Consider the following 22,906-nt stretch of genomic DNA (forward strand, 5'->3'; position numbering starts at 1 on the left):
AAATAGGCCACGTTCCTTCTGTTTAATCCCTGGGCACAAGGCGAGAATTACTGGGAAGGAAAACACAGCGATGCTTCCAAGGCGGCCTTCAGTGGATGGTGGTGGATGCAGTCCCCATCCCTCACTGGGGGTATGTAATTAGTGAAGATAATAAATGTGTGTGCTTGAATGAGATGGGGGAGGTGCAGAGCTGTGATCTGGAGAGGGAGTCACTGGCAGAAGTTGTCCCAACCTTTTGGGAGCAGCATGGCCCTGGCAATCTCCCAGCTATGGCGTGGGCAGCATGGTCACCCTGACCCCATTTCACAGAGCGGAGAGGGTGTGATTTGCCTCTGAGCAGAAGGAAACCCTATTTTTCCCTCTAGATGAGGCAGGAGGAGGGTTTTGGAGGTGGGGAGCAGACATCCATCAGCCGCCCCTTTGGGCCAAGCAGGTTCGGAGGTGCCAGGTTTCCACTGTGCCCTGTCCTGTGGGGCTGGGGGACATGGGGTGCCTGCCTTCACCCTGATGGCTCTGGGTGCCCATGGGATGTGCCAGCACCAGCTGAAGCAGGGCAGGTGTGATTTGCTGCTCAGCAAAGTTTGGCACCATAAACCCAGCCAGGAAATCTGCTGGCATGATCCAGGCAAACATCCCAGCTCTGCTGCAGCCTTGGAGTGGGACCACACAGGGTCCTTGTTTGGTGGATTTTATCTGGGGTGAGAGGGGTGCAAGTGGTCCCCCGTGGTGGCTGGGGGCTCATGTGAGCTTCCCATCAGATGTGTGTGAGCAGGATGTGCCCTGTGATGAGATTCCCAGCTGGAGCAGCGCAGGGTATTATTGTTGGGTCTCATCCTGAGCTCAGCGCTCAGTTTTTCCTCTGCCCTCCCTCAGACCGTTTCTATTTAAGTTTTTAGGACTCCAGGCTGGGGAAAATTTGAGCAAGAGCCTAGAATATGGTCCATTACCTCCAAATGTCGCTCAGCAGCTTAAAACAGGCCTGGCAAGGGAGACAGCATAGGAAAACAGTGATGCACCTCGGAAAAGGCACTTTATTCTGTTTACTTCTGCCATACTGGAGTATACAGTGGAAAACCATGCTGGCTCCGCTTCTCTGCTCTCCTCGCCGGTTTCACACTGCCCAGGTGAGCTCCAGCCATCCCTCCCTGCCAAGGGCATCCTACCTGTTGTGCAATCCCCCCAGGGCTCGGTGCAATTGACTTCATGCAGCTCAAGGCAAGTAGAGAAAGAGCGAGGCGGGTATTTTTCCAAGTGGGTGGGGACTCCTAAATTCCCCTGGCATTGGTCACAGAGTATTTTCCAAGCCTCTGCTCCAGTGTCTCAGCCTGCCTAGCCCTGGGGGATTTGGGCAGCTTCATCCCCAGCTTGACTCAGCACAAGCTGCTTCTCATCCTTCCTCTCTTACCAAGAGCTGTGAAAAGCACCCCTGTGGTGACAGTGCTGCCTTCAGAGGAGCCACCACTGGACCAGCCTGGGTGGCTCTGTGGGGACCAGCGTCATCAGGTCCCCCCCAGCGCTGTGGCCTCCATCAGGTGGCCCAAATGAGCACCCAAAGTCAGCGATTCCCAGCGATGCTCAGGAATTTTGCCTGTCCCCAGTTGCTTATGCAGTGCCCCCCTCCCCTGCCCAAAGGAGATGCGGGGCTACAAGGTGGGCTGGAGTAGCAGCCCCTGTATCCCCAGGGACCTCCTGCATCTGTGGGATGCCAGCTCCCAGGGAGGAGAAGGAGAGCCAGGAGGAGGTGGCTGGTGGTGCTGCAGGAGGGGCTGGATGCCCAGGTGGTCTCGTGCCACCTCACCTGAGCTCTTCACACCCAGTACTGGTTGTTTTTCAGTGGGGGGTTGGAAGTCCGGCAGTACTGGAGGAGCTCGGGGTCTGGCGGTGCCCCAGAGCCCGTGCCCGGGGGCGGGGGGCCCGTGCCCTTGCCCTCCAGGGTGGTGACAGTCGTTAGGGGGATGCTGGGGTCTGTCCTCCGGAAGGTCTCGTGGTCTGGCACGGCCCCGTTCTTGGCCTTGGCGGTGGGAGCGCCCTGGACGTGGTGCTTCCCCGTCTTGTTGCGCTTGTGCAGGTAGAAGAGCAGGGGCAAGATGAGGGCCAGCAGGAGCAAAATGAGGCAAATGGGGATGATGATGCTGAACATGTTGGCCTCAATGAAGCTGAGGAAGGTGCCCCCTGCCCCGGGGCTGGGGCTAGTGGTGGCGCTGGGGACCAGCCAGGCAGTGGGGGGCATGCCCAGCTCGCTGGCATTGGGGCTGCTCCGTGCCGTGCCGTGCGGCACTGGGGGTGAGGCTGCCAGCGGGACCGTGAGCAGGGTGACACCATAGGATTTTGAGGCGTTGTAGGGCTCAGTGCTGTACTCCAGGGATGCCAGTGCTGGTGGCACGCCGGCAGCCACCAGCTCAAAGACAAAGCTGTCCCACTGCAGGGGTTGTTGGGTGTCCCCAGCATCCAGCACCTCCAGCCCCACCAGCCCTTGCTCCAGCTCGCTCTGGCTGAAGGTTTCGATCGGGGAGGTGAGTTGTCCTGGGTCCCTGGATACCCTCACAAGACGGCTGGCACAGGGCGCCCTGCGGACCTTGAAGACTGGGACGCTCTTGGTGTGGTTGGCCAGCTCACTGGCATCAAGGACACTGGTGTCCAGGAGGGCTGTGGTGCCTCGGGGCCACAGGCTGCCCGGCCGGATCTTCACCGCAGCACGGACAGTCACGTTCACCACCCCGGTCCTGTTTCCTGCCCGCGATATGGCGACGAACTGGAAGTCGTCCTCGGGCGACGTGAGGTCACTGAAGGTGAACGTCACCTCCCTGCGATCCAGCTGCTTCTGTGAGAAGCCCCGTGATGGCTTTTGGTTGACTTGCAGCTGTCCAAACCTGGGGTCCCTGGTGATCCTGTACAGGACATTACCTGCCCCTCGTGGTGCGGCACCAAGCAGGTTATGGTGCGACACGGGGGCCCTGTTCAGGTCTTGGGGCACCTCCAGCAGTGCCGGGCTGGCAGTGGTGCTCAGGGCAGGCAGCACCTCGATCTCCAGAGAGGTCTGGATGGGTGGGTGGTGGCCACTGGAGAGCCTCAGGGCTAAGGACCCTGGGGCACGGCTCCCAGTGGCAACAAACACCACACGGCCAGCATTGACATCTGCCTGGGTGAAGCGGCTGATGGGCTCCCGTGGGTTGTGTGCGCTGGCCAGGTGGCCAGCGAGGGGTCTCTGGAGGATGCTGTACACCATGTCCTGTGGGGACACCAGTGGGTCTGCCACGGCCAGGTACTCCTGTGACAAGGTGACCACGGAGCCTGGTGGGACCTGCAGCACTTCTTGCCGCTTCACCACCCGTGGTGATTTGGTGCTGCTGGTCACTGTTATGTTGAACGCTTCAGAGATGACCACCCCATCCTGTGGAGGACGGACAGACCGCTGTTCCCGGGGCTGGAGCCAAGCCTTAAAACTGAAATGGTCTTTGGAGATGCTGTCCCCACCATGGGCGTACACCAAACGCCTCGCTGCCAGGTCTGACTGCAGGAAAAATGGCCGTGACTGTTCTAGAGGCACATCAGCCACCAAGAGCTGCCCATGAGCTGGTGGCTCCGTCACCAGGAAGACAACATCATATCCAGCCCTCTCAGGGACCAGGATTTGGCTCAGGAGGTTGGAGGCATCCAACACCAAGGTGTCAATCTCAGCCTGCTGAGCCCTTGTGAGCTGCAGACCTGGCGAGAAAAGGGATAAGAATCAACTTGGGAAAGTTGGTGAGAGCTTGATGTGATGATGGAAGAAGGAATCGGATGCAGTTTTAGTTGTCTGATGTAATATATCAGCCATGGAAAACAACACAGTGGTGTCTTCTTCAGACCAACAAGCCCTCCTGAAAAGCTGTTTTGTCCCATGCTTCTCCATCCTGCACTTACCTGCATTTTTCCAAAGCTGAGTCAAGCGCTGGGGACACTTTTCCTCGAAGGAGATCAGGACAAGGAGGATGAAGGAATCTGAGATGGTCGTGGGAGTGACCACACGGAAGCGGATGGCATCTTGGGCCAGCCAGAAGGGCTTGTCTGGCATCTCATGCTGGTAGAAAATCAGCTTGCTGTCCACCTGAAAATTAAAAAGAAATCCTTGATCAGTTCCTATCTTGACTCTGAGATGGAGCAACCAAGCTCTAATTAGGTAAGAAATGGGGATTTTCACTAGCCATGGCACGGTAGTCACCATGGAGAGCTCATGGTGTTTCTTTACCAGGATGTGAAGTTGTGGCTCCCCCATCCCTGGAAGTGTCCAAGGCCAGGTTGGACAGGGCTTGGAGCAGCCTGGTCTAGTGGAAGGTGTCCCTGTCCATGCAGGGGGGAACAAGGTGACCTTTAATGTCCCTTCCAACCCAAACCATTCTGTGACTCTGTGATGTTTCTCCCAGCAATTAGGGGAACTGAGGCTCAGAGGAAGGGTTGAGCTTGCTCAGCATCCTCCAAGGGTGAGGATAGCACAGAGGAGCTTCCAGGGAGGGTAAACCTATGTGTTTCTGAGTGATGGAATAAAATAAGACCCTTGCTGGGCCCTGCAAAATTTGGCCCCACAGGAGAAGCGTTTTTTCAGAGCAAGGGTGAAAAAATCATGCTTGGCTTTTCCCTTCAGCAGCAGCCAGGCTGGCTGGCTTTGCAGCAAGGAGATGGCCTAGGGAAAGGGATTATAGCTCCCTCAACCTCCCCCAGTGCTAAATCCAAGGCTGGGGCAGCAGCTTTTAATCCCTCTAAGCAGCTGTTGGCAGAGCTGGGAAAATCACGGCACGGCTGGAGCCTTGCATTGCCTCCTGCCTGGGGTCAGGTGCCTGTGGTGGCAGTGGGGTCAGACTGGGACCCCCATGCTGTGGTGGGGGGCAATGAAGGGCTGTGCTTGGGGTTCTGAGGATCTGGAGGAGTTGAAATCTCACCTGGGCTTGGGTGAAGTTCCTGATTTCCTCCCCCTGTGAGGTGGTCAGCCTGCCCAGGCGTGGGGCTTGCTCAATGCTGTAGTACAGAGTGGTGGAGCTGGTGGGGCTGTTGCTCACTGCCTGCAGGTTCTGGCTGGTGATGGGCTGCAGGGCACCTGGAAAACACATCCAGTATGGATTTCAACTGGTCACCTTGCCACCCACCTGCAGCCTCTGCCATGGGCATCTCAGTAGCGTTGGGCAAGGGTAGGAGATCCAAGGGGGCCCCATTGGAACTGGGAGAATGGGGAACGTGCTGGTACCCACCTGGGCAGACAGTGAGGCTCTGCTTCCTGGCCAGGCTGATGACGGGCTCTCTCTGGGCCCTGACAAGGAAGAAGTGCCCAGGAGAGAGGTTCTCGCCATCCCACAGATCAAAGGCGAAGCCGCCATCCAGGGGTCCTGTGGAAAGCACAAACCTGGGCATTTGTGGGGGACAGAGGAGATGCAGCTCCCCATTAACCTGTCAGGGTTTTGGCCCAGGGATGAGGTTAGCATCCCTTGTGGTGGCACAGTGTCCCCATCAGGCTGGGGTGGTGCAGGGGCCTGGGGCACCGCAGTCCTGCCCTACCTTGGTGCACGAAGAGGATGAGGCCGTTGTCTATCTGGGCCTGAGTGAACCTCTGGACCTCAGCGTTGGGCGCTGACCTCAGCACAACCTTCCCGTTGGCTGGGGGCTGGATGGAATAGGTCACGTCTTCCGCTGGGGTGTCCTCGTCCTCAGCACTCAGGATGTGGGGGCTGAGAACAGCCGTGGCACCTTCCCGCAGCTGGGGGATAGGGAGAGGCTGTAATTCCCCTGGGATACCCCTGGCACCTCTCCCTTTTTCCTGTCCCAGCTCAGACCACTCTGCTGGGTGCCAGAGCACATCCCAGCCCAACAAGGGCGCCTTGTCTGCGTCCCGGGTGATGCCTCCATCATCTGGCCTCTTCCCAGCCCTGCATCACCACTGCCGTGTTTGCCAGCACGTGCCACACAGCTGGGTCTGTGCCTCTGCACTGCACGTGCTGGAGGGCAAGGGTGCCTCAGTTTCCCCAGTTCCTGGAAGTGGAAGAGGGCATGGTGCCCTGGGGCAGGGGCTGTGCCTTTGAGACCTTGCTTTGCAGGGGAAGGGGTTTTAGTGGGGTGCACAAGCTGCTGCTGGGTACACAATGACCACAAGCAGCCCTGTCTCTCCCTTACTGGGTGTTCCTCCTTGCTCCTGCTCCCGTCCCAGTTCCCATCCCACCGCCCCCTCACAAGGCCGCAGCAAGGCCCGCTGTCCCAGCAAACCCTCCAGGAATGACAAGTATGTGGCCGAGTTCAGAGACACTGTGGAACTTCCCAGGACCACTTCCTCCCATCCAGTGGTGCCTACCCTCCCCTGGGAACATTGTCCTTCCAAAGCCCTGGCATGTCCCATCTCCAGCTGGAGGCAATAATTTTCCCAGCTCGTAACCCTGTGCTGTATCTCGATCTTGGCAGACCACGGGGATGAATCTTGTGCTGCCGAACAGGTTCTGCCCACACAGCCCAGAGCTGCCCTTTGCCCTCCAGATGGCTTGAAATCATGGGGTGCATGAATGGAGCCGTGCCATGGCTCACGTGGGTTGGGGGGGTGGGAGGTGCTGCATCCCACAGCATCATGAGGCTGGGCTCTTGGAAATCTGCATCTTGGGAATCTGCAAGACAACACCCAGGCAGGCGCTGGAGGAGGTGCTCTGCTGGATGAGCTCTTTCCTGCTGTTTTCAGCTGGCCTAACCCAAAACATTGCTTGAGTGGGTGTGGGTGCCGACAGAGAACTTAAATCCCTCAGCAGTCCCCACGGGATGGCAGAGGCAGGCTGGAAAACACAGCTTTGGAGAGGCAGAGTGGCGGAAGTGCTGCTGGACACACAGCCGGGACAGGAGCTTCACTGTGCACACACACTGAGTTTTTTGGGCTGCTTCCTCCCCCCAGCACCCACAGCAGTTGGAACTGCAATCACACTGGGGGCTTGGAGCCAAAGAAAACTCCCTGTGGGCAAAGCAGGGGGAACAGGCAGCCCCAGGGCATCGCTGTCCACTGGGAAGGGACAGTCAGAGTGGCTGGAGTAGCTTTGCTCCCTGCCCAGAGCCCGCGCTGCGGGAGCTGACCCACTTCTCCATGCTCCCTGTCCTCCCTGAATTATTAAAGCCTTCCGCCTGGCTCCTGCGCTCGCCTGCTCGGCTTATTGTGTTTGCTCAGCCTCCGTGTCGCCTCTGCTCTCGGGGAGAGCATGAGGGGAGGTGGCGGAACGGTGCCTGGAGCGTGGCCGTGTGCTCTGGGGCGGCAGTGGAAGCCTCTCTCTTGGTGGCATTCAGCCATCCTCCCTTCAGATCCAGCCCAAAAACTGCTGCTCCTTCCCAAGGGGCTCCATTTTGGGGTCTAGACCCATCCTGTTGTCTCCCAGCCCTGCAAGGACTCGGCATCCCTGGAAACCTTTGTGCAATCCCTCTCCTGGGCCTGGCCTGACCTTTAAACACTGAAGTCATCCCTCATCAGAGCACAAACACAGCAGGGCTGGGCCTCTCCCATCATTCCCGTTGGGGGAAGGAAGCCTTTCCCAGCTCCAGAGCTCCTCTGGGCAGCTGTGGTTACTCTTCCCAGGGTGCAAAGGCATTCCCATGGAAAGGCGGACAAATTGCTGCCTCAGAGTTTATTTTTAGGAGGTTTTTCTGTATTTTCACCCTTATTCTTAGCATGATGGCTGGGAGGGAGGAAGGGAAGGCCATGCTTATGCTGGGTGTCTGGAGTGGGGAAAAGGGGCTGGCATGGGGCCAGCAGCTGAGGGGTAAATTTCTCCCTGAATTTTGGCCCAGGTAAGGTAGATCTACGAAATTTGCTGGGAAGCTTCCTGGCCTGGAGGGGGAAAACTGGGGCAGGCACAGAGCTGGGGCTGAGGGTCCCTCCCAAACTTTTCTGGTATCCTTCAAAATGGCTGTCTCTGGGGCTAGGCAGGGCAGCCCCTTCCCCTTGGGCATCTCCTCCAGAGCCCAGGCTCCCAGAACCCTTGCCAAGGCAACTGTGTGATGATCCTCACGCAGCTGGTTGCTTTCCAGCTGCTAGCCTGGGAAATCCTGGGATAGTGAAAGTAGGTGCAGGGAGGTGGTGGGGATGACTCTGCTTCCATGTTTTCCAGTAAATTCTTTGCTGGAATTTTGCATTAGTGACCCCAAATGGGACAGGAAGGTGTTGGAAGCAGAAGGTGGGAGTTCGGCAGCAGGTGAGACCTCTTCCCTTCTGCCGTTTTCTGGGATGGACGTAAAGAGAGGTGTGAAAGCTGCCCAGATGACTGAGTAATTCCAGCCTGTGTTGGTGAAACGTGGGCAGGATGCTCTTGGAGCTGCCAGGGATTATCCCGCGAGCAGGGGCTGCGGAGGCGCTGCTGCCGCCGTGGCAGCGCTCGCCGCGCTGGGACCGCGGGGCGATGCTCCCACCTCGCGGCCGATCCCCGCATCAGCGGCGGGGCGGGACGGGCTGGGGGGCGAGGACAGCTCGCTCTCCGCCTCCTCCAGAGCCTCGCCCCGTCGGGAAAACCTTCCTCCTTTCCCCATTCCCCATGGCCCGCCTCTGGGCGGCAGCCCGGCTCTGCCGAGCCCCAGCTCCCCGAGGCGAGTTACCAGGAGAGCAAGGGGGTCCCCACGCTGGGCTGGCCGCCCCTCCCCGTGGCGTCCCACCCTTACCTGCAAACCGGCGTTGACCTTCAGCCGCGGCCCCTTGGTGCTGCGGGGCAAGATGGTGATGAAGAGGGTCCCGGGCTGGCTCTGTCGGGATACCTCGGAGGCGTTGGCCAGGATGGTGAAACTGTCGGTGAGGGATCGGGGGCCGTCCTGCCTGTACTGGATCTGCTGGCTCTCCACCTGCGGGGCAAGGGCCAGGTGATCCTCCATGGAGGACACAGGCCGCCGGCCCCTCTGGGGAGGGGACCCTGAGCCACCCTGGGAGGATGATGGCAACCCACCACTACCTCAGGGGCAACCCTGCGGGGTGTATCCACAGGACGGGAGTGGGATCTCTGGAAAGCAGACCTGGAGCCCAGCAGGGGCGCTCTGCCTGCATCCCCACCCTGTATCCCCACGAGCTGCAGAGCAAACCCATCACCCCAAATGCTTCCATCCCTTCTGACAGGGAGAAGACTCCTGCAGCCCTCCCCGACCTCCCAGTGTGGCTGGGGGCTGGAGACCACCCCTGGGCTCTCCCCAAACCCTCGGGAAAGCAGCATGGTGGGCAGGTGGGTGCCCGTGGGTGCTATACCTCGCTCCAGGTGAAGCTGTGCAGCCCACCCTGCTCAGGCCGCTGGCTGCTCAGGAGGGTGCCGAACCGGGGGGGCTCGAGCACCCTGAACTCCATGCCGAGAGCCGGGTAGTAGGCGTTGGAAATGCGGAGGATGCCCGAGGAGAGGGTAGCAGAGCCACCTCCTGGCACCGTGATGTTGTGGACATCCAAGGGGACAGTGATGGGGAGCACAACCAGGCTGACCACCACCCCCTCCAGAGGGTCTGCACTGCGGGCTGTGATGTCCAGGACAAACTGGTCACGCTCCTCGTTGGGCTTGGAGTGGAGGTAGAGGACTCTGCCACTGTTGATGTCCTCCTGGGTGAAGGACTGGATGGGGTCCAGGCTGGGCTGCTCGTTCACATCCTGGTTGTGCTGAAGCATTGCCAGGAAGCCGGAGGCTGGGGGGCTGCTCACCAGGTAGACTATGTCTTGGGAAGGGATCTCTTCGTGGGTCACCTGGGAGTGTGGGGGAGACGAGGCATGAGTGGGAGGGCTGGTAACTGAGGCTGGGCTGCCCCACAGCCCACCTGCTGTGCAATCAATCCCTCAAAGCTTTGCTGCGGGATGAACTGCAAGAAACACCTTACTGAGGCCATGCCTGAAGCCCTCTGTGCCCTGCGCAAAGCCTGACAAGAACACCAGGCCTTGGCTTTGAGCAGGTGGGAGCAAAATGGAGTCCCATGGGTGGCCATTCTGGTTCCGTGGCCAGGGAAGTCATGCAGGCATGAGGAATGACTGGAGAAGGGGATACTCACCAGTAAGTCCTCCTCCTTGATCCCAGCTGCTTCCCCCTGGAAAACATAGATCTCCTTGTGGTTGACTATGCTCAAGGGGCTGGGATGGGTGTCCAAGAACACACTGATGGCCAGTGTGTCCTCCACTGCCACCTCATTTGCTTCTACAGTGAACTGGAGCTCATCCCGAGTGTTCCTGCTCCCGTTGTGGTGGTAGGAGATCTCTCCTGCCAGCAGGTCCCTCTGGGAGAAGGCCATGACCGGCTGCTCCCCTCTCATGACGGTCCCCCACCTTGGGGGGGTGGTTATCAGGAACCGTATCTCTTCATCTGACCTGATGTCCATGTTGGTCTCCAGGCTGAGGACAGAGGAGTCAATGCTCCCTCGGGTGCCCTGGTGGATGACCAGACCGGTGTTGTTGACTATTTTGATGTAGGGGTCTGATGCCTGCACTTCCAGGAGGGCTGTGGTTTGGTGGAGGCCATCTGAGACCTGTAGCTGGATCCAGCCCCGGTCAGCCCCAGAATGGACAAAGAGGATCTTCTTCTTCCTCAAGTCATCCTGTGTGAATCGATAGACCTGGTGGCTTCTGTCATCGACAGACACAATGCTGCCAAATAAGATGTCCTTCCTGGCCAGCACCAGCTGCGCATCGGAGAAGCCGGAGTCCTTGTCAGTGAAGGCAATGTCGTCAGTGGTCAGCAGGTGCTGCCCATTGCGCACCACGTTGAAGACTCTGTTCACTGCCCGGACAGGGCTGTGGTCATTGACGGGTTGGATGGAGACCCTGAAAACGCCCCTCACCTCCTCGGCCTCAGGCTCGGCGCTGCCCTCACCCTGCCTGATGGCTACAAAGGGGATGTCATCCTCCAGTGTCTCGGAGTCATCGTGCTGGTACAGCAACCGGCGCTGGAGGATGTCGTCATTGGTGAACTCCGTGATCTCCTCTCTGGAGGCCCAGCCATGGGATGCAGCCCAGGCCAGCCTCCCATGTGCTGGCCCCTCAATCACCTCGTAGACATAGTCCATGCTGTTCACACTCTGCACAAACAAGTGATCCTTGGAGATGACGGCCTGTCCACCTTCTGGCACGGTCAGGAGCACGTTGGTCAATGTTGGTGCATCAGGGTCCCCACCAATGCTGATTCTGTAGGTATAGACGGGTGAGTGCTGCTCACCAGCGTGGACGCGGAACTGGAAGAAGTCCTCAGCTTGCTGGGAGTTCCTGATGGTCACGCTGTAGCTCAGGCGGTTTCCCTGCAGGTCCTCTTCAGTAAATCCAAAGCCTTCGGTCAGCCTGTTGCCAAGCAGCTCCAGGTTTCCCTTTTTGGGAGCCTGGATGATCATGTAGTGGAAGGGAACTGGGGCAGAATTTGGATCTTCCAACATTGCCTCCAGCTCCTTGCTGGTGATATTTCTGTGCCGCTTATTCTTCATCTGGAGGGGAGCCATGGTCCTCATCTTAATGGTGGCTCTTTTAATCCTTATGAGGAAGGTGTTGTTTGGCAAGAGCTTCTGCCCCACTTGGACTTTGAATCTCACCTCCTCCACGCTATCTTCCAGCCGGTGCTCTGCGTCTGTGCTAAAATACTGGATGCGCCCTTGCTCCAGGTCTTGTTGGTGGAAGGACTCGACTTTTTTCCATTCCCCTCCCATGCTCCCTTGCTTCTGGACCTCACCATACTTCAGGGGCTCCGTGAGGACATATAGGATGGAGACCCGTTGTTCCACAGCGTTTGTCTCAACTGACAGGTTGGCTGTGGTGATGCGTGCGGCCCCTCCTTGGGAGAGGAAGAGGCCGGTGTTATTGAGCAGCCGGATGTCAGGATCAATGGCGAGGATCCTCAGGGTGGCAATGGGGCTTGGGACTGTGCCATCACTCACCTGCAAGGTGAGCTGTAGGTTTGTCCCACCCTGGTGCACATAGACTACGCTGCCAGCTTCCAGGTCTCTGCAGGAGAACTCCTCAATGGGCACTCCAGGGTGGAAGTCTAACTCCACATAACCCTCCTCCATCTGCTGACCATGCAGCTGGAATTCAAGGCCATCGCAGGATGAATCATCATCCAGGACCTGCAGGATGTCGGTGGTCAGGTGTTTCCGTGTGTGCTTCAGGATTGTCATGTGGTTCCCATGGGGAAAGATCACCTGTGGGGCATCGTTGACGGGGTTGATCATGATGGGCAGCAGGTACACCTGCCCCTGCCGCAGGCACTCTGGGACCCCTTGCTGGGTGGTCACTGTCACTTCCAGCATCAGCTGGTCCATGGGCCCCTCGGAGCCATCGTGGATGTATCTGACTTTGCGATTCACAATGTCTAACAAGGTGAACTTCCTTCTGCTCCTGGACCCGGGAATGTCCAGCTCCAGCTGGCCATGCCTGGGGTCATTAGTGATGCTGAAGAGGATTTGGGACTGACGGATGTTGGCCAGGCTCAAATCTACCGTTGGTTGGGCGTGTTTCCACTCCAGGTAGGCCATGCCCCCTTCAGAGACAATGAGGGGGCTGACATGCAGCAGCCTGCTGATGTTGGCAAAGGCGGGTGGGAAGCTGCTGTCAGGCCGGCACGGTTCCACCACCAGGCCTGGTGCTCCCGAAAAGACATTCGGAGGTGGAGAGGTGGATGCCTCATCCTGCTCATACACCTCCTCATAGTCCCAGTAGTGGTCCTGCTTCCCACAGCCTGCTGTGATGTCCTTTGTGATGACGGCGTCCTGCAGGCTCCTCCTCTGCAGGTTTATCCGCAGGTCCTCCAAGCAGCCAACAAACGAGTGGTTGGTCATGGTCCACAATGAGATGAAAGAAAGATGGTGTTCCCTCAGCCTTTGCAAAGCTTTGTCATCCATACCACCAATGAAGAGGTTTCCCTGAAGGTCCAGGTAGTTGTTGATGCCCCGGTTGGATGTGGATGAAGCATAGTAATCTATTAGTATCTCAAACTTGTGGATGTCCGTGTGGACTTTGACGTAGTGCTGCTGCTCGTCGCTGATGAAGACATTGTTGTGCAGGACGATGACGCCGTTCCCCTTCTCCACAAACCCTCGCAGGCGCCCATTGGAGATCTCCAAGTAGAAGAAGTCATTCTCCAGCCCTGCGTGGTAGATGAGGGGTGCCTGGGTGATGCTCGTCGTTATCACAAACTCGATGGTCGCTTCCTGCCTTGCATCCCACGTGGGGAAAGCAATGTAGGAGTGTGGCCCTGGGAACCCGAATGGGTCATCAGGCTCTGCAGAGAACTGTGTGCTGCACCCTTCCTGGACGTGGTGGAAGGTCTTGGAGCTGCCATCAGCAGACAGACGGGAGAGAACATCCAGGCCGTTGAATGTCACCAAGTGAAGGCAACCCCTGAAGGGAGGGCTGGCCTCAGCAAGATATGGCAGGTCCAGGCTGCCTGTCCCACCAGCATAGAGGCCATGCTGGATGTCCAGCTCCCTTTCTGGCCCTGCGATGTCTGCGGAGCTGTTGAAGAGGCCATCGATGGTCAGCGTCATCCTGCCATCTTCCACCAGCAGCTCCACATTGTGCACTGCCAGGTTATTGAGCTGCAGCCCTGCTGGGGACTGCAAGGTCACCTCCTCCGAGCCCAGCTGCAGCCTGGCCTGCAGGGAAAGACACAAAGTCCTCAGCTTGAGTGAAACCTCTCCATCTTCCAGAAATACCTGCTGAACATGGACCCACACCCAGGTGCTCTCAAGGGTTTTGGTCCCTCAGTTCACTCCTCCACCTCTGGATGTGCTCCTCCTTCATCCTCCCCATGGACCTGCCCTCTTTGTCCTGCTCTCCGAATTTCTCTCCTTTTTCACTCATTCTCAGCAAACCCCAGTCTCAGGGCTGGGGTCCTCCATCTCCCGGTCCCACAGCTGGGCTTCTCCTCTCCCCTCACAGAGCAGCCCTGCCAGATGCTGGCTCCTCCTTCCCTGCGCTGTCTTGCCCACTGCCCTCCATCCTTGCAACCTGGGCTGCTTCCAGCCCTTTCCCTGGGAACTGGCAGGGGAAATAGCAGGCTTTGCTCCTCGTGGGCAGCAGCCTGGAGCCTGTCTAAGTAGAGGGTTAGCTGGTGGGACACATGGTCTGCATTAGGGACACCTCTGGCCAGCGTCTCGCTTGCTCTTCTGCTTTGGTTTAATGTGGTTGGTAGCCCAGCCCAGGCTGCAAGAGAGGCAGGATATGTGCCTCGGATGCTCCCTGCTCTTTTCCTTCATGGTGGATGCCAGCACCATAACCACAACAGGGATTTTATTCCTCTGTCTTGATTGCTTCCCATGTTCCAGCCGGGATAAGGGAGATCCCTTCTTTCCCTGGATCCTCTTGTCTCACTTCCTCACACTTGAGGGTGCTGTGCACCGTGTCTGACCACGCAATGTACACAGGGTGCCAGTGTCTGGGTGTCCCCATGACCACCCCCAGCATCACCCAGGCAGTGGGTGGGGAGCTTCCCCAGATGGAGCCTGTTTCTCTGTATTTAACCAAATCATCCAAGACTGTGTCCACTCTCCTCTTGTACTCTTGGCTTTCCCTGTCAGGGGTCCTGGCAGCTGGGTATCCTTACACTGGATGAAGCCATGACACAGAGACCCCAGTGCAGGGAGAGGATCGGGGTGCCGGGATGCTGACCTGCAGGCGGCCAGCTTGCAGCTGGAGCAGGAGGTGGTCGGGCTGGCCGGCAGCCAGGAAGAGCAGCCCATTCCCCTGGCTGGTGAACAGCTGCAGGTGAAGCCGCACCGTGCGCGAGGCATCTGCCAGCGGCATCTCCACGAAGCTGTCGCCAAAGAAAGAGGCTGGGAAGAAAAGGGAGAAAGGTCAGGCAGGGAAGGACACCTCCTGTGAGCCCCATCTGGGTGGTTGCTGTGATTATGGAGCCTCTCAAGCCCATCAGCCCTTCCCTTGTTTGCCATCTGACAGGTTGCTGAAGCCCAGCAGCCTAAAAAGACCCTTGGGGGAGTCTGTTCTGCTGATTTTCCTAGAGGTATCCTAGAAGGGTTTGGGTCAGAAGGAACCTTAAAGCTCATCTAGTCCAAGCTCCCTGCTACAGTCAGGGACATTTTCCACTAGATCAGGTCACTCCAAGCCCTGTCCAACCTGGCCTTGAACACTTCCAGGGATGGGGCAGCCACAGTTTCTCTGGACAACCTGTGCCATGGCCTCCCCACCTTCTGATTAAAGAAATTGTATTTCTTCTCAGTGCGGGAGGAATAAACCTGAGTGCCAGTGATCCATATGTGGATGTGAGAGCGTATGGAAACCTCGGCTCAAAGTGGGTGCCTGGAGATGCAGCTGGAACATGTTCAACACTCAGCAGACATCAGCCCTGGAGGACTCAGCTCAGTGGCATGTGGTCATGAAATGACAGACTGTATCAACAGGGCAGTGGTGGGAGAGGACAGGATTAAGAGTACAGGGAGCAGTGAGGCTTAATTTTAGAGCACTTTTCGTTTTTAGCTGACTCAATGCATGCATGTGCATCTCACACATGTTAAATGTGTGTGGCTGGGGTGTGCAGCCATCCATCCTGCTTGGCTCCAGCTCAGCCTGTGGCAAAACTCTGTGCTTAAGCATAAACACTCCAGCCCTGTAAGCTGGAAATGTCTGAGGAGGATATGTCAGGGATGGGGGGAAATGGACATTTTCAGTCCATGTGTAGTCACAGGCTCTGCTGGAGTTTATATGTGTGAAGTTTTCCTGTTATGCTTTACTAGAGCACTTATCAGATCCACCCAGTTGCCAACCTACACTTGGGTTTGGGGTCCCAGATCTGTCTTGCTGAGGTGCCATGGGCAAACAAGCATAGGAATTTGGCTTTCAGGGTCCCAGCCCCTGATCTCTTTTGGAGGAGGCAGGGGTGGACATTGGATGATGGGGTGAAACCAATCTTCTGCACAGCAAGGTCTGGGTATAAACACCCACATCTGCTCTTACAACTGCTTCCCTGGTTGCATTTTCCTCTTGCCCAAATTTCTGTGGGGATGACCAGGATGGGAACGGGCAATGCAGGCTTTGTTCACAGGGTGGTGCAGCAAGTGAAAACCCAACCCAGCAAGACAGCCAGAGTCACTGAGGCATTTGGAAGGGGACCATCTGTAGAAGTGATGGCAAAGATTGGCCTGGGAGGGACAGAGTTGGAGCACTCTGTTTTAGCTTTTCACATTTTCTTCAGAGCTGAGCCCTGCAGTGCCCTGCATGGGGAATGCTCTTCTGAGCCCTTTGGGAATGGGGAGACCTCCTCATCCAGGACACCACAAAAAATAATTTCCTGCCACTGGCAGCAGAAAAAAGTGCCTCAGTTTTCCCCTGCGGTCTGGGAGGATGACATGGGTGTTGCAAGGACCATCACCCCACCCGTTCTGGACAGGGAGGAAATGGCACCATGGAAATATCTGGCCTTTGCTGTAACAGCAAGCACTTTGCCCAGCCCAGGGCAAGGCTGTCAGGGTGCCTGCTCATTCCCTGGCCCTTGTGCCTGCTGCTGGCATGGGGCACTTTGGCTTCCTTGTCCTCTTCAGCCCAGCCAGTGACTCAGAGGAGCTGTGCTGTTCTTTGCAGGGCTCTGTCCTTCCCTGACCTGCTCCCTCCTTCCCATGGTCCCAGCAAAACCAGCCTTGCCCAGTGGACAAAGGTGGTGGGTGCTGGGGCTCTCAGCACCGCCTTGTCCTGGGGCTTGGTGAGCAGGAGTGACATGGCACAGTGGAAAAGGGAGTTTTCCTGTCCCTCCTTGCACAACCACAGGCACACGTGTGTGCACATGTGGTTCCTGGAGACATCCACGTACGTTATGTGCTGGCTTCAGTCGAGGTTCCCTGTGCGTGCTCCATGCTCCAGCTCCCACTGGGATTTTGCTACATTTTAGCGGCTTCCCCTAATTCAAAAAATGTGTTTTTCAGATGGGTACTGAGCGGCTGCTCTCACGGGGAGGGAAAGCTTGGCTGGGCTGGACCCACCAGCGGCTCCCATGCCAGCCCAGGGGCTGGGCAGTGTCTCGCTGTGGGTGCTGGGGATGATGGTTTGGGGCTGCTCCAGCAAGACCGGCTTGTTTTCCAGTGTGCCAAGGGGCACCAGCGCCTGCAGCCAGCACATTTTGTCCTGCCTTCAATCTCCCAGAGCTGCCAGAAATGTTTTCCTTCTTCTCTCATAAATTACTACTAATAAAAAGCTCCCATAGGTGCAGATGCCTAGGGGAGTGGTGCTGTTTGTTGGGGAGGAGGAAGAACCCTTGCCCAGATCCAGGAGGTGCTGGGATTTTTCTCCAGCAGAAAAGCAATGTGAGTTACTGCTGTTTGTCTTCCCAAATTGCTGCTTTATTTCAGGGCCACTCTCCTCCTCCGTCATCAGCCCAGCCAGGATGTGAATGCCACTCGGCCTGTGACATTTCACTTTTGCAAGGGACCTGCAGCTTCTCACCTCCATCTCCCCTCTTCCTTGCCCTCTACTTTGGAAAAGACACAGAAAACATGGATTCTTTTTTTTTGTTTTTTTCAAATGCATTTTTCTCTGGAGGAGCCTCCAAAGGACATCCCTTGGAGGTCCTGGTCCATCCCTTGGAGCAAGCAGGGACTTCCAGGCACCCATTCCCATCTGTGGGCAGGTTCAGGTGAACATCCTGGGATCACCCCATGAGGATGAGTTCCCATGCCCCAAAAGCACTTATCTCAAGTGATTTAAGGATGTCATGATCATACCGTAGGGGTGTTGTGCCCCTCATCTCTGGATGCAGATGCCTGAGGTGGCCCCTCCTCTCCTGCCACGGGGACCAAAGGTCCCCATGTCCTGGCCATGGCTTGGAGTGGACACCCCGGATGTCCCACTCGCCCCCGGATAAAAACGACTGACATTCCCAGCTTGCTGCATCCCACAGGAAATCACCATCCGTGCCTTGCCAAGCTGATTGAAAGGCGTTGACGAGGCGAGAGGAGCCTCCGTCACAGTTTCCAAGCAGCCAGCCAGCAGCCAGCAGATTATAGACTGCAGTGTCACTTGGGTTTGGGGTTTTTTTTTTGCATTGAAAAAAACAAGGAGATGAGCCAAACACTCTAAGGAAGGGTCTGGGAGCGAGGCCCCGGGTGTGCTCGGCTGCTCCTGGGGCCGGCAAACAAGCAAGGGCTCTGTGCGAGCCGGCACTGCCCCGGCACCCGCCCCAGCCGCCGGCCACGCGCCGGCTCCGGAACGCCTTGGCCCTCTTCCCCTGCTCGTCCAGCTGAAAACACGGCTGGTTTGGCCTCTCCAGTTGCTGATTTTTGGTGTTCAGAAATTTTACAGGCTGGGAGAGCAAAGCCTGGGGGGATCCCCATCCACTCAGGGGGCTCTGGACTGGGGGCTCTCGGTGTGCTTGGGGCTCAGGAAGGCCATTTTGGGCTCTCCTCTGTGTTTTAACATACATCTCAGCACAAAAACTTCTCCCACCTCCTTCCCAGCACGTAGGAGGATGAAGGAGCCAACTCCAGGCCCAGGCAAAGGGAAGCACTCGGAAAGCTCAGCTCAGAGAGAACCGGCATTGGACACGAAGGGTTTTCGGAGCAGGGAGACGTCTCCTGGGTGTGTGGGAGGGCATGTGGGCTGGTGGGTGGATGCTGCCCTGCCCGAAGGCTCCTACCCCAGCGTGGGGCATCCCCAGCCCTACCGCAGGACAGCCAGCTGCATTTTGGGTGTGCAGGAAGAGGTGCATCGGAGTGTCTGGCGTACAACCGCATCCCTGAGAGGCTGCAGGGTCTCCGGTTGCTCTGGCCACAGGAGGATGCTGAGGCTGAGGAGGAAGGAGCGGCGCAAACCCTGCCTGGGGATAAGGGTGTGGAGCCGGGGAGGGGCTGGGTGCTCAACAAGGCTCCATTCAGCCTGCGGTGAGGCAGGTGGGGGCCAGGGCCGGTGGCCGGCTGTGTTTGCAGGGAGGGGACTGGAATTCATTAAAGCAGCTCTTTAATGACCGGAGCGGGTGCCAGGAGAGCCCCGTGCAGACACACGCGCCCCCCTGAAAGACTCCCTGTGTTTGCCGTCGCTTCCCACCCCGGCCGCACCGGTTTTCCAACGGTGGAAAAACAGCCGGGGAGTGAAAGCTCCTTGTTGCCCGAACAGCTCCGGGCTTGTGCGGCCACGGGTGCAGCCCAGCCCGCCGGCTGCCCTCCTTCCTGCCCGCCTCCCTGTGCCAACAAGCGGCCCCTGTGCCGGCGCTGTGCCTGGTGCTGGGGTGCTGCTGGGCCGCCCCAAGGGCAGCCTGCTGCATTCCTTCTCCACAGCCTCAGGAGTTGGTTTTGAGGCCCTCTGAGTTGTTTGTCGTTGGCTTTTTTTATTTAAATAACTTTTAAGGTAGTGAGGTCACCCGTTGCCAGCCCCATTGTGCTGCACCCACCCGCTGTGCAAACGCCGAGGGGCTGGGGGATGTGAACACTGGAGGGATTCAGGGGGATGTGAATGTGGGAGGGGTCCAGGGGATAAAAATACTGGAGGGATTCAGGGGAATGCCACCACCAGAGGAGCTGGGGCGATGTGAACATCAGAGGGGTTCAGGGGGATGCAAACACTGGAGGGGCTCGGGGGCAGCTGCCCAGCCCTGGAGATGCTGCTCAGCAGCTTGATCCCCTCCTGCTCCCCCCGAAGCGTGTGCATAAGGCTCCCGTCCCACTCCCAGCGCAGGCAGGGTGGGCAGGACCAGCCTCCTGCCAGCGCCGTGGGTGGTCCCGGGGCTCAGGCTTCCTTGTCCCCAGCCTGGCTCTGTGATGCCCAATGGGACCTGCAGCCCCCCGGAGCTGGGGCTGGGCTGGGCCCCTGTCCCCACACGGGGTGGAGGGGCCACGGGAGGAAGGGATCCAATGGGCTTTTGGAGAAAGGCTTCATTATGTTCCACATTCCCTTCGTTTTACGGTGTGGTTTTATTTATGGCTGGGGAAGGAAATGAGCAGCTTGCGAGGAGGTTAAGGCAAACACAGTGGCCCTCAGCTTTGGCTGGGGCTTTGCTGGGAGGGGGGGATGCCGGGGGGACAAATGGGGGGTGGCTGCCTTCAGATATGCACTGAGACCTGAGCTGAGCACCCATCTGGGTCTCCACAGCAAAGAAATCCCAGTGCAATGGAGATGAGCTGGGTTTAGTCCACAGCAAAGGCATTCAAACCCAGTGGGGACCTTGGAATCACACCACAGTCCCCTTGTGCCTGCCCCAGGAAAGCTTGGGGTTCTGTCTCCAGATTTATGGGATGGGGTGTCATGGGCACAGATCCATCCCTGCTGTGATAGCTCCTGGCACAGAGGAGGACTTCTTCTTTTTATCCCCACTCCCAGTGATTCCAGTGACTGCTGCTCCCACATCCTGAGCCAGGGCTGTGCGTGCTTTTCCAACCCCGGTAATGGGAATGACTGTTCTGGTTCTCGCCTCCCACCCTCCATCTGGCCCTCCCTCACGGCAGGGCTCCCGGGGGCTGGCGCTTTCCAGGAGTGCTGGCCAGCAGAGATTGCTGGAAAGCAGCACCCAAGAAACCACCAGAAAAGCCGTGTCTGGTCACCTTCACTGGGCTGTCGACCACCAGAAGTGCCATCACCCTTGTTTTGGGCGTGGGAGGAGAGTCCTGGCCAGGGGTGCTTTGCTTCGCCCCCATCCCACCCCGGTGGCCTCTGGCTGCACCAGGCTGCTTTGAACCCCTCCTCCTGTGTTTATTCATTCAGTTCCTCTCCCCCGTTCCCCAGCCAGCTGCTCTCCGCTCGCCTTCCCCAGTCTCCTGCCTGACAGCTTTGGGGAAAAACAGCTTTTTTACAGCCCACGGACTCTGGGGTCAGGGGAAAACATGAAAACATGCCCCCTGCTAATTCTGTGCTGCCTAGGAGGGGGCTGGTTGTACCCCTCCCGTGTCCTGCCAGCCCCCAACCCCCTGCCCAGCGCCTGTGCCTGCTCCTGCCTGCCTTCCCCGTCCTAACGGAGCAGCATTAGGAGCTGTGATAGCTGGAGGCCATAAAGCAGGGTCCAGGAAGCTTGGCTGGAGCTCCAGAGCTCCATCACTTATCCAGCATGGTTTTACGATGATTCAAGCACAGCCCTAAAGCTGATGGTATTTCCTGAGCTCTCCTGCTCGGCCAGATGCAGAGCCATGGAGGGGAGGGCAAGGAGCTGGGAGCCATCCTGAAACCCCCCACAAGGGTCACGGTGCTTTTGGGAAGAGCTGGGGGGATGCACCCCCGGAGCAAGTACCCCCAAAGCCTGGCACGAGCAAGAGCAGGGATGAAGAGCTTTTAATGATGTGTGGTTTAATGGCTCTGGAGGGACTTAGGGAATCAGCCCGAGCTGGAAGCAGTGTTTGGAGTGTTTGCCCTGGGAAGTGAAGCAGGGGGAGAAAGTGGGAGGATTTGGGGAAGCGGGAGGCTCAATGAAGCTTTTGTGCTGTCCCCTGCAGCGTGACTCAGGCTCACTCAGGCTCCCGCTGCCAGGAGAAGTTGGCCTGGAAATATTGTATCAGCCCCAGAGGACGTGGTTTCCAAACCATTCTAAGTCGGGTTTTGTTCTATTTTGTCTTTCTTTCTCTCTCTCCCAAGCCCTCTTCCCCTGTCTCACAGGCTGGCAGGTTTTCCAGCTCCACCCTGCACATCCTGGCATCCGCTCCCACCGTGTTCCCTTCCCCAGCTGCTCCCCAGCCAGTGAGGGAAAGCTTGCAGAGCTGCAGAAGGGCATTTGGTGGCATACGAGGGGACAAGCCCAGCCAGCCCCGTGCTGGAGGAGCCGGAGTCTGGGTTATTGGGGAGTGGGGCACCTGGGTGCACATCCCACCTGCACATCCCTGAATCCCATCCCTGCCTGCCCAGCAGAGCCAGTGCCTGTTCCTAAGCTCCTTCCCAGACCCAGTGAGGGGAAGGAGCTGGCGGGGGGAGTGGAGGAGCCAGGCCAGGGGATGCTCACAGACATGCCTGGAATGGCTTGATGTTACCGGAGAGATCCTCGCCTGATGTCAACAAACAGCCTGGCAGCCGCCGCTGGAGAGGGGCTGTCTCCAGCCGCCCGGGCTCTGATGTTTCCCAGGCTCGCTGGTGTCAAGTGGCTCCTGCCGTGCCAGGATGGGGGCCGTAATCAGCCAAAATTGTGGGGGAAGAATGAGCACGAGCGGGAGTGTTGAAACCTTGCCAGAAGCTACCTGCTTGCCTTAGTTGCAGCATCCAGTGCTCAGGGATGGGGAAATGTTTTAACAGAGATGTTAAAACGCGCAACTGTGGTGTAAAATGTGTAAATTGGGGTGATTCAGCTGTAGTTGTGCCCGTAAGGCAGCACCCACAGCACCCTGCACCCCACAGGGCACCAAGGACCACGGCCAGGATGAGCTTTTGGTGATGCTGCCCGCTGTGAGAGGCAGAGAAAAGTGTCTCCGCAGACAGAGATGGAGGTTTGCAGTGTGGATGGGGGAAAGAGAGGATATTTTTTGCTCCTCTGGGGCTGACATGCTAAACTGGGTGCAAAGAAAATTAGTATTTTCTTATTTCCCCCTCTTTCTAGAGCCGAAAGCTCTGCTCTCCTCTCTCCTCTTCCCCCATCTTTCCGGAGCTCCCCCTCCCTGCCCTGCCTCCCCCTCCCCACTCCTGTTATGCCCTGACTTTTCCATCCATGAGAAATACCCGCCGGGGTGATGTTTATAGAGAAAATAAATGCCTGCTCTATTTGTAGCGCGGGGGGGACGCATGGCTGGCGGGGGGGCTGTGGGGGTGTGGAAGCGGGTGCTCACATCCCCTCCCAGGGCTGCAGGGCTTTCTCAGACACATCTACCTCGGGCCAAGACTTCCCTCTCTTCTCCCAAGCTCCCAGAGGAAATGACCCTGGTGGGCTCAGAAATTTCTGTGGGATGGGATGCTGAAAACCTTGAAGCCCTTCTGAAGCCCATCCGGAGGCTGAGAACGGGAATGAGAAATTCCTGCTGCCCGCCCCTCTTTCTGCCCGTGCTGCACCAAGCGAGGGTTTATGAGATGGTAGAGGGTGGGCAGCAC

The 22,906-nt window shown here is 57.8% G+C and overlaps 1 protein-coding gene across 1 annotated transcript; it reads right to left on the minus strand.

Annotated features, from left to right (window-relative positions):
- Nucleotides 1-1,011: 1,011 nt before the first annotated feature.
- Nucleotides 1,012-17,041, minus strand: LOC121672586 (chondroitin sulfate proteoglycan 4-like). Its single transcript, XM_042045283.1, has 10 exons — nucleotides 16,906-17,041; nucleotides 14,585-14,748; nucleotides 9,991-13,569; nucleotides 9,212-9,691; nucleotides 8,641-8,817; nucleotides 5,527-5,725; nucleotides 5,223-5,357; nucleotides 4,917-5,071; nucleotides 3,904-4,087; nucleotides 1,012-3,705 (listed from the first exon to the last, which is right to left on the minus strand). The coding sequence occupies exons 1-10, from the start codon at nucleotides 17,039-17,041 to the stop codon at nucleotides 1,808-1,810; spliced, it is 7,107 nt and encodes a 2,368-aa protein (XP_041901217.1). The 3' UTR covers nucleotides 1,012-1,807.
- Nucleotides 17,042-22,906: the final 5,865 nt, after the last annotated feature.

Source organism: Corvus kubaryi, unplaced genomic scaffold, assembly GCF_017639235.1.
Source record: "Corvus kubaryi isolate FWS band 111438036 unplaced genomic scaffold, C.kubaryi_AGA036_p1.0 62821, whole genome shotgun sequence".
In the NCBI taxonomy this organism is placed as follows: domain Eukaryota; kingdom Metazoa; phylum Chordata; class Aves; order Passeriformes; family Corvidae; genus Corvus; species Corvus kubaryi.

What these genes read in the sequence shown, in the direction of transcription:
- LOC121672586 (XM_042045283.1), bottom strand. Translation starts at nt 17,041, where the DNA reads ATGTGCTGGCTGCAGGCGCTGGTGCCCCTTGGCACACTGGAAAACAAG. An exon ending in GGCTGGCATGGGAGCCGCTG is followed by an intron (nt 14,749 to 16,905) that starts GTGGGTCCAGCC and finishes TTTTCTTCCCAG; the next exon opens with CCTCTTTCTTTGGCGACAGC. An exon ending in GAGCCTCACTGTCTGCCCAG is followed by an intron (nt 5,072 to 5,222) that starts GTGGGTACCAGC and finishes TGTGTTTTCCAG; the next exon opens with GTGCCCTGCAGCCCATCACC.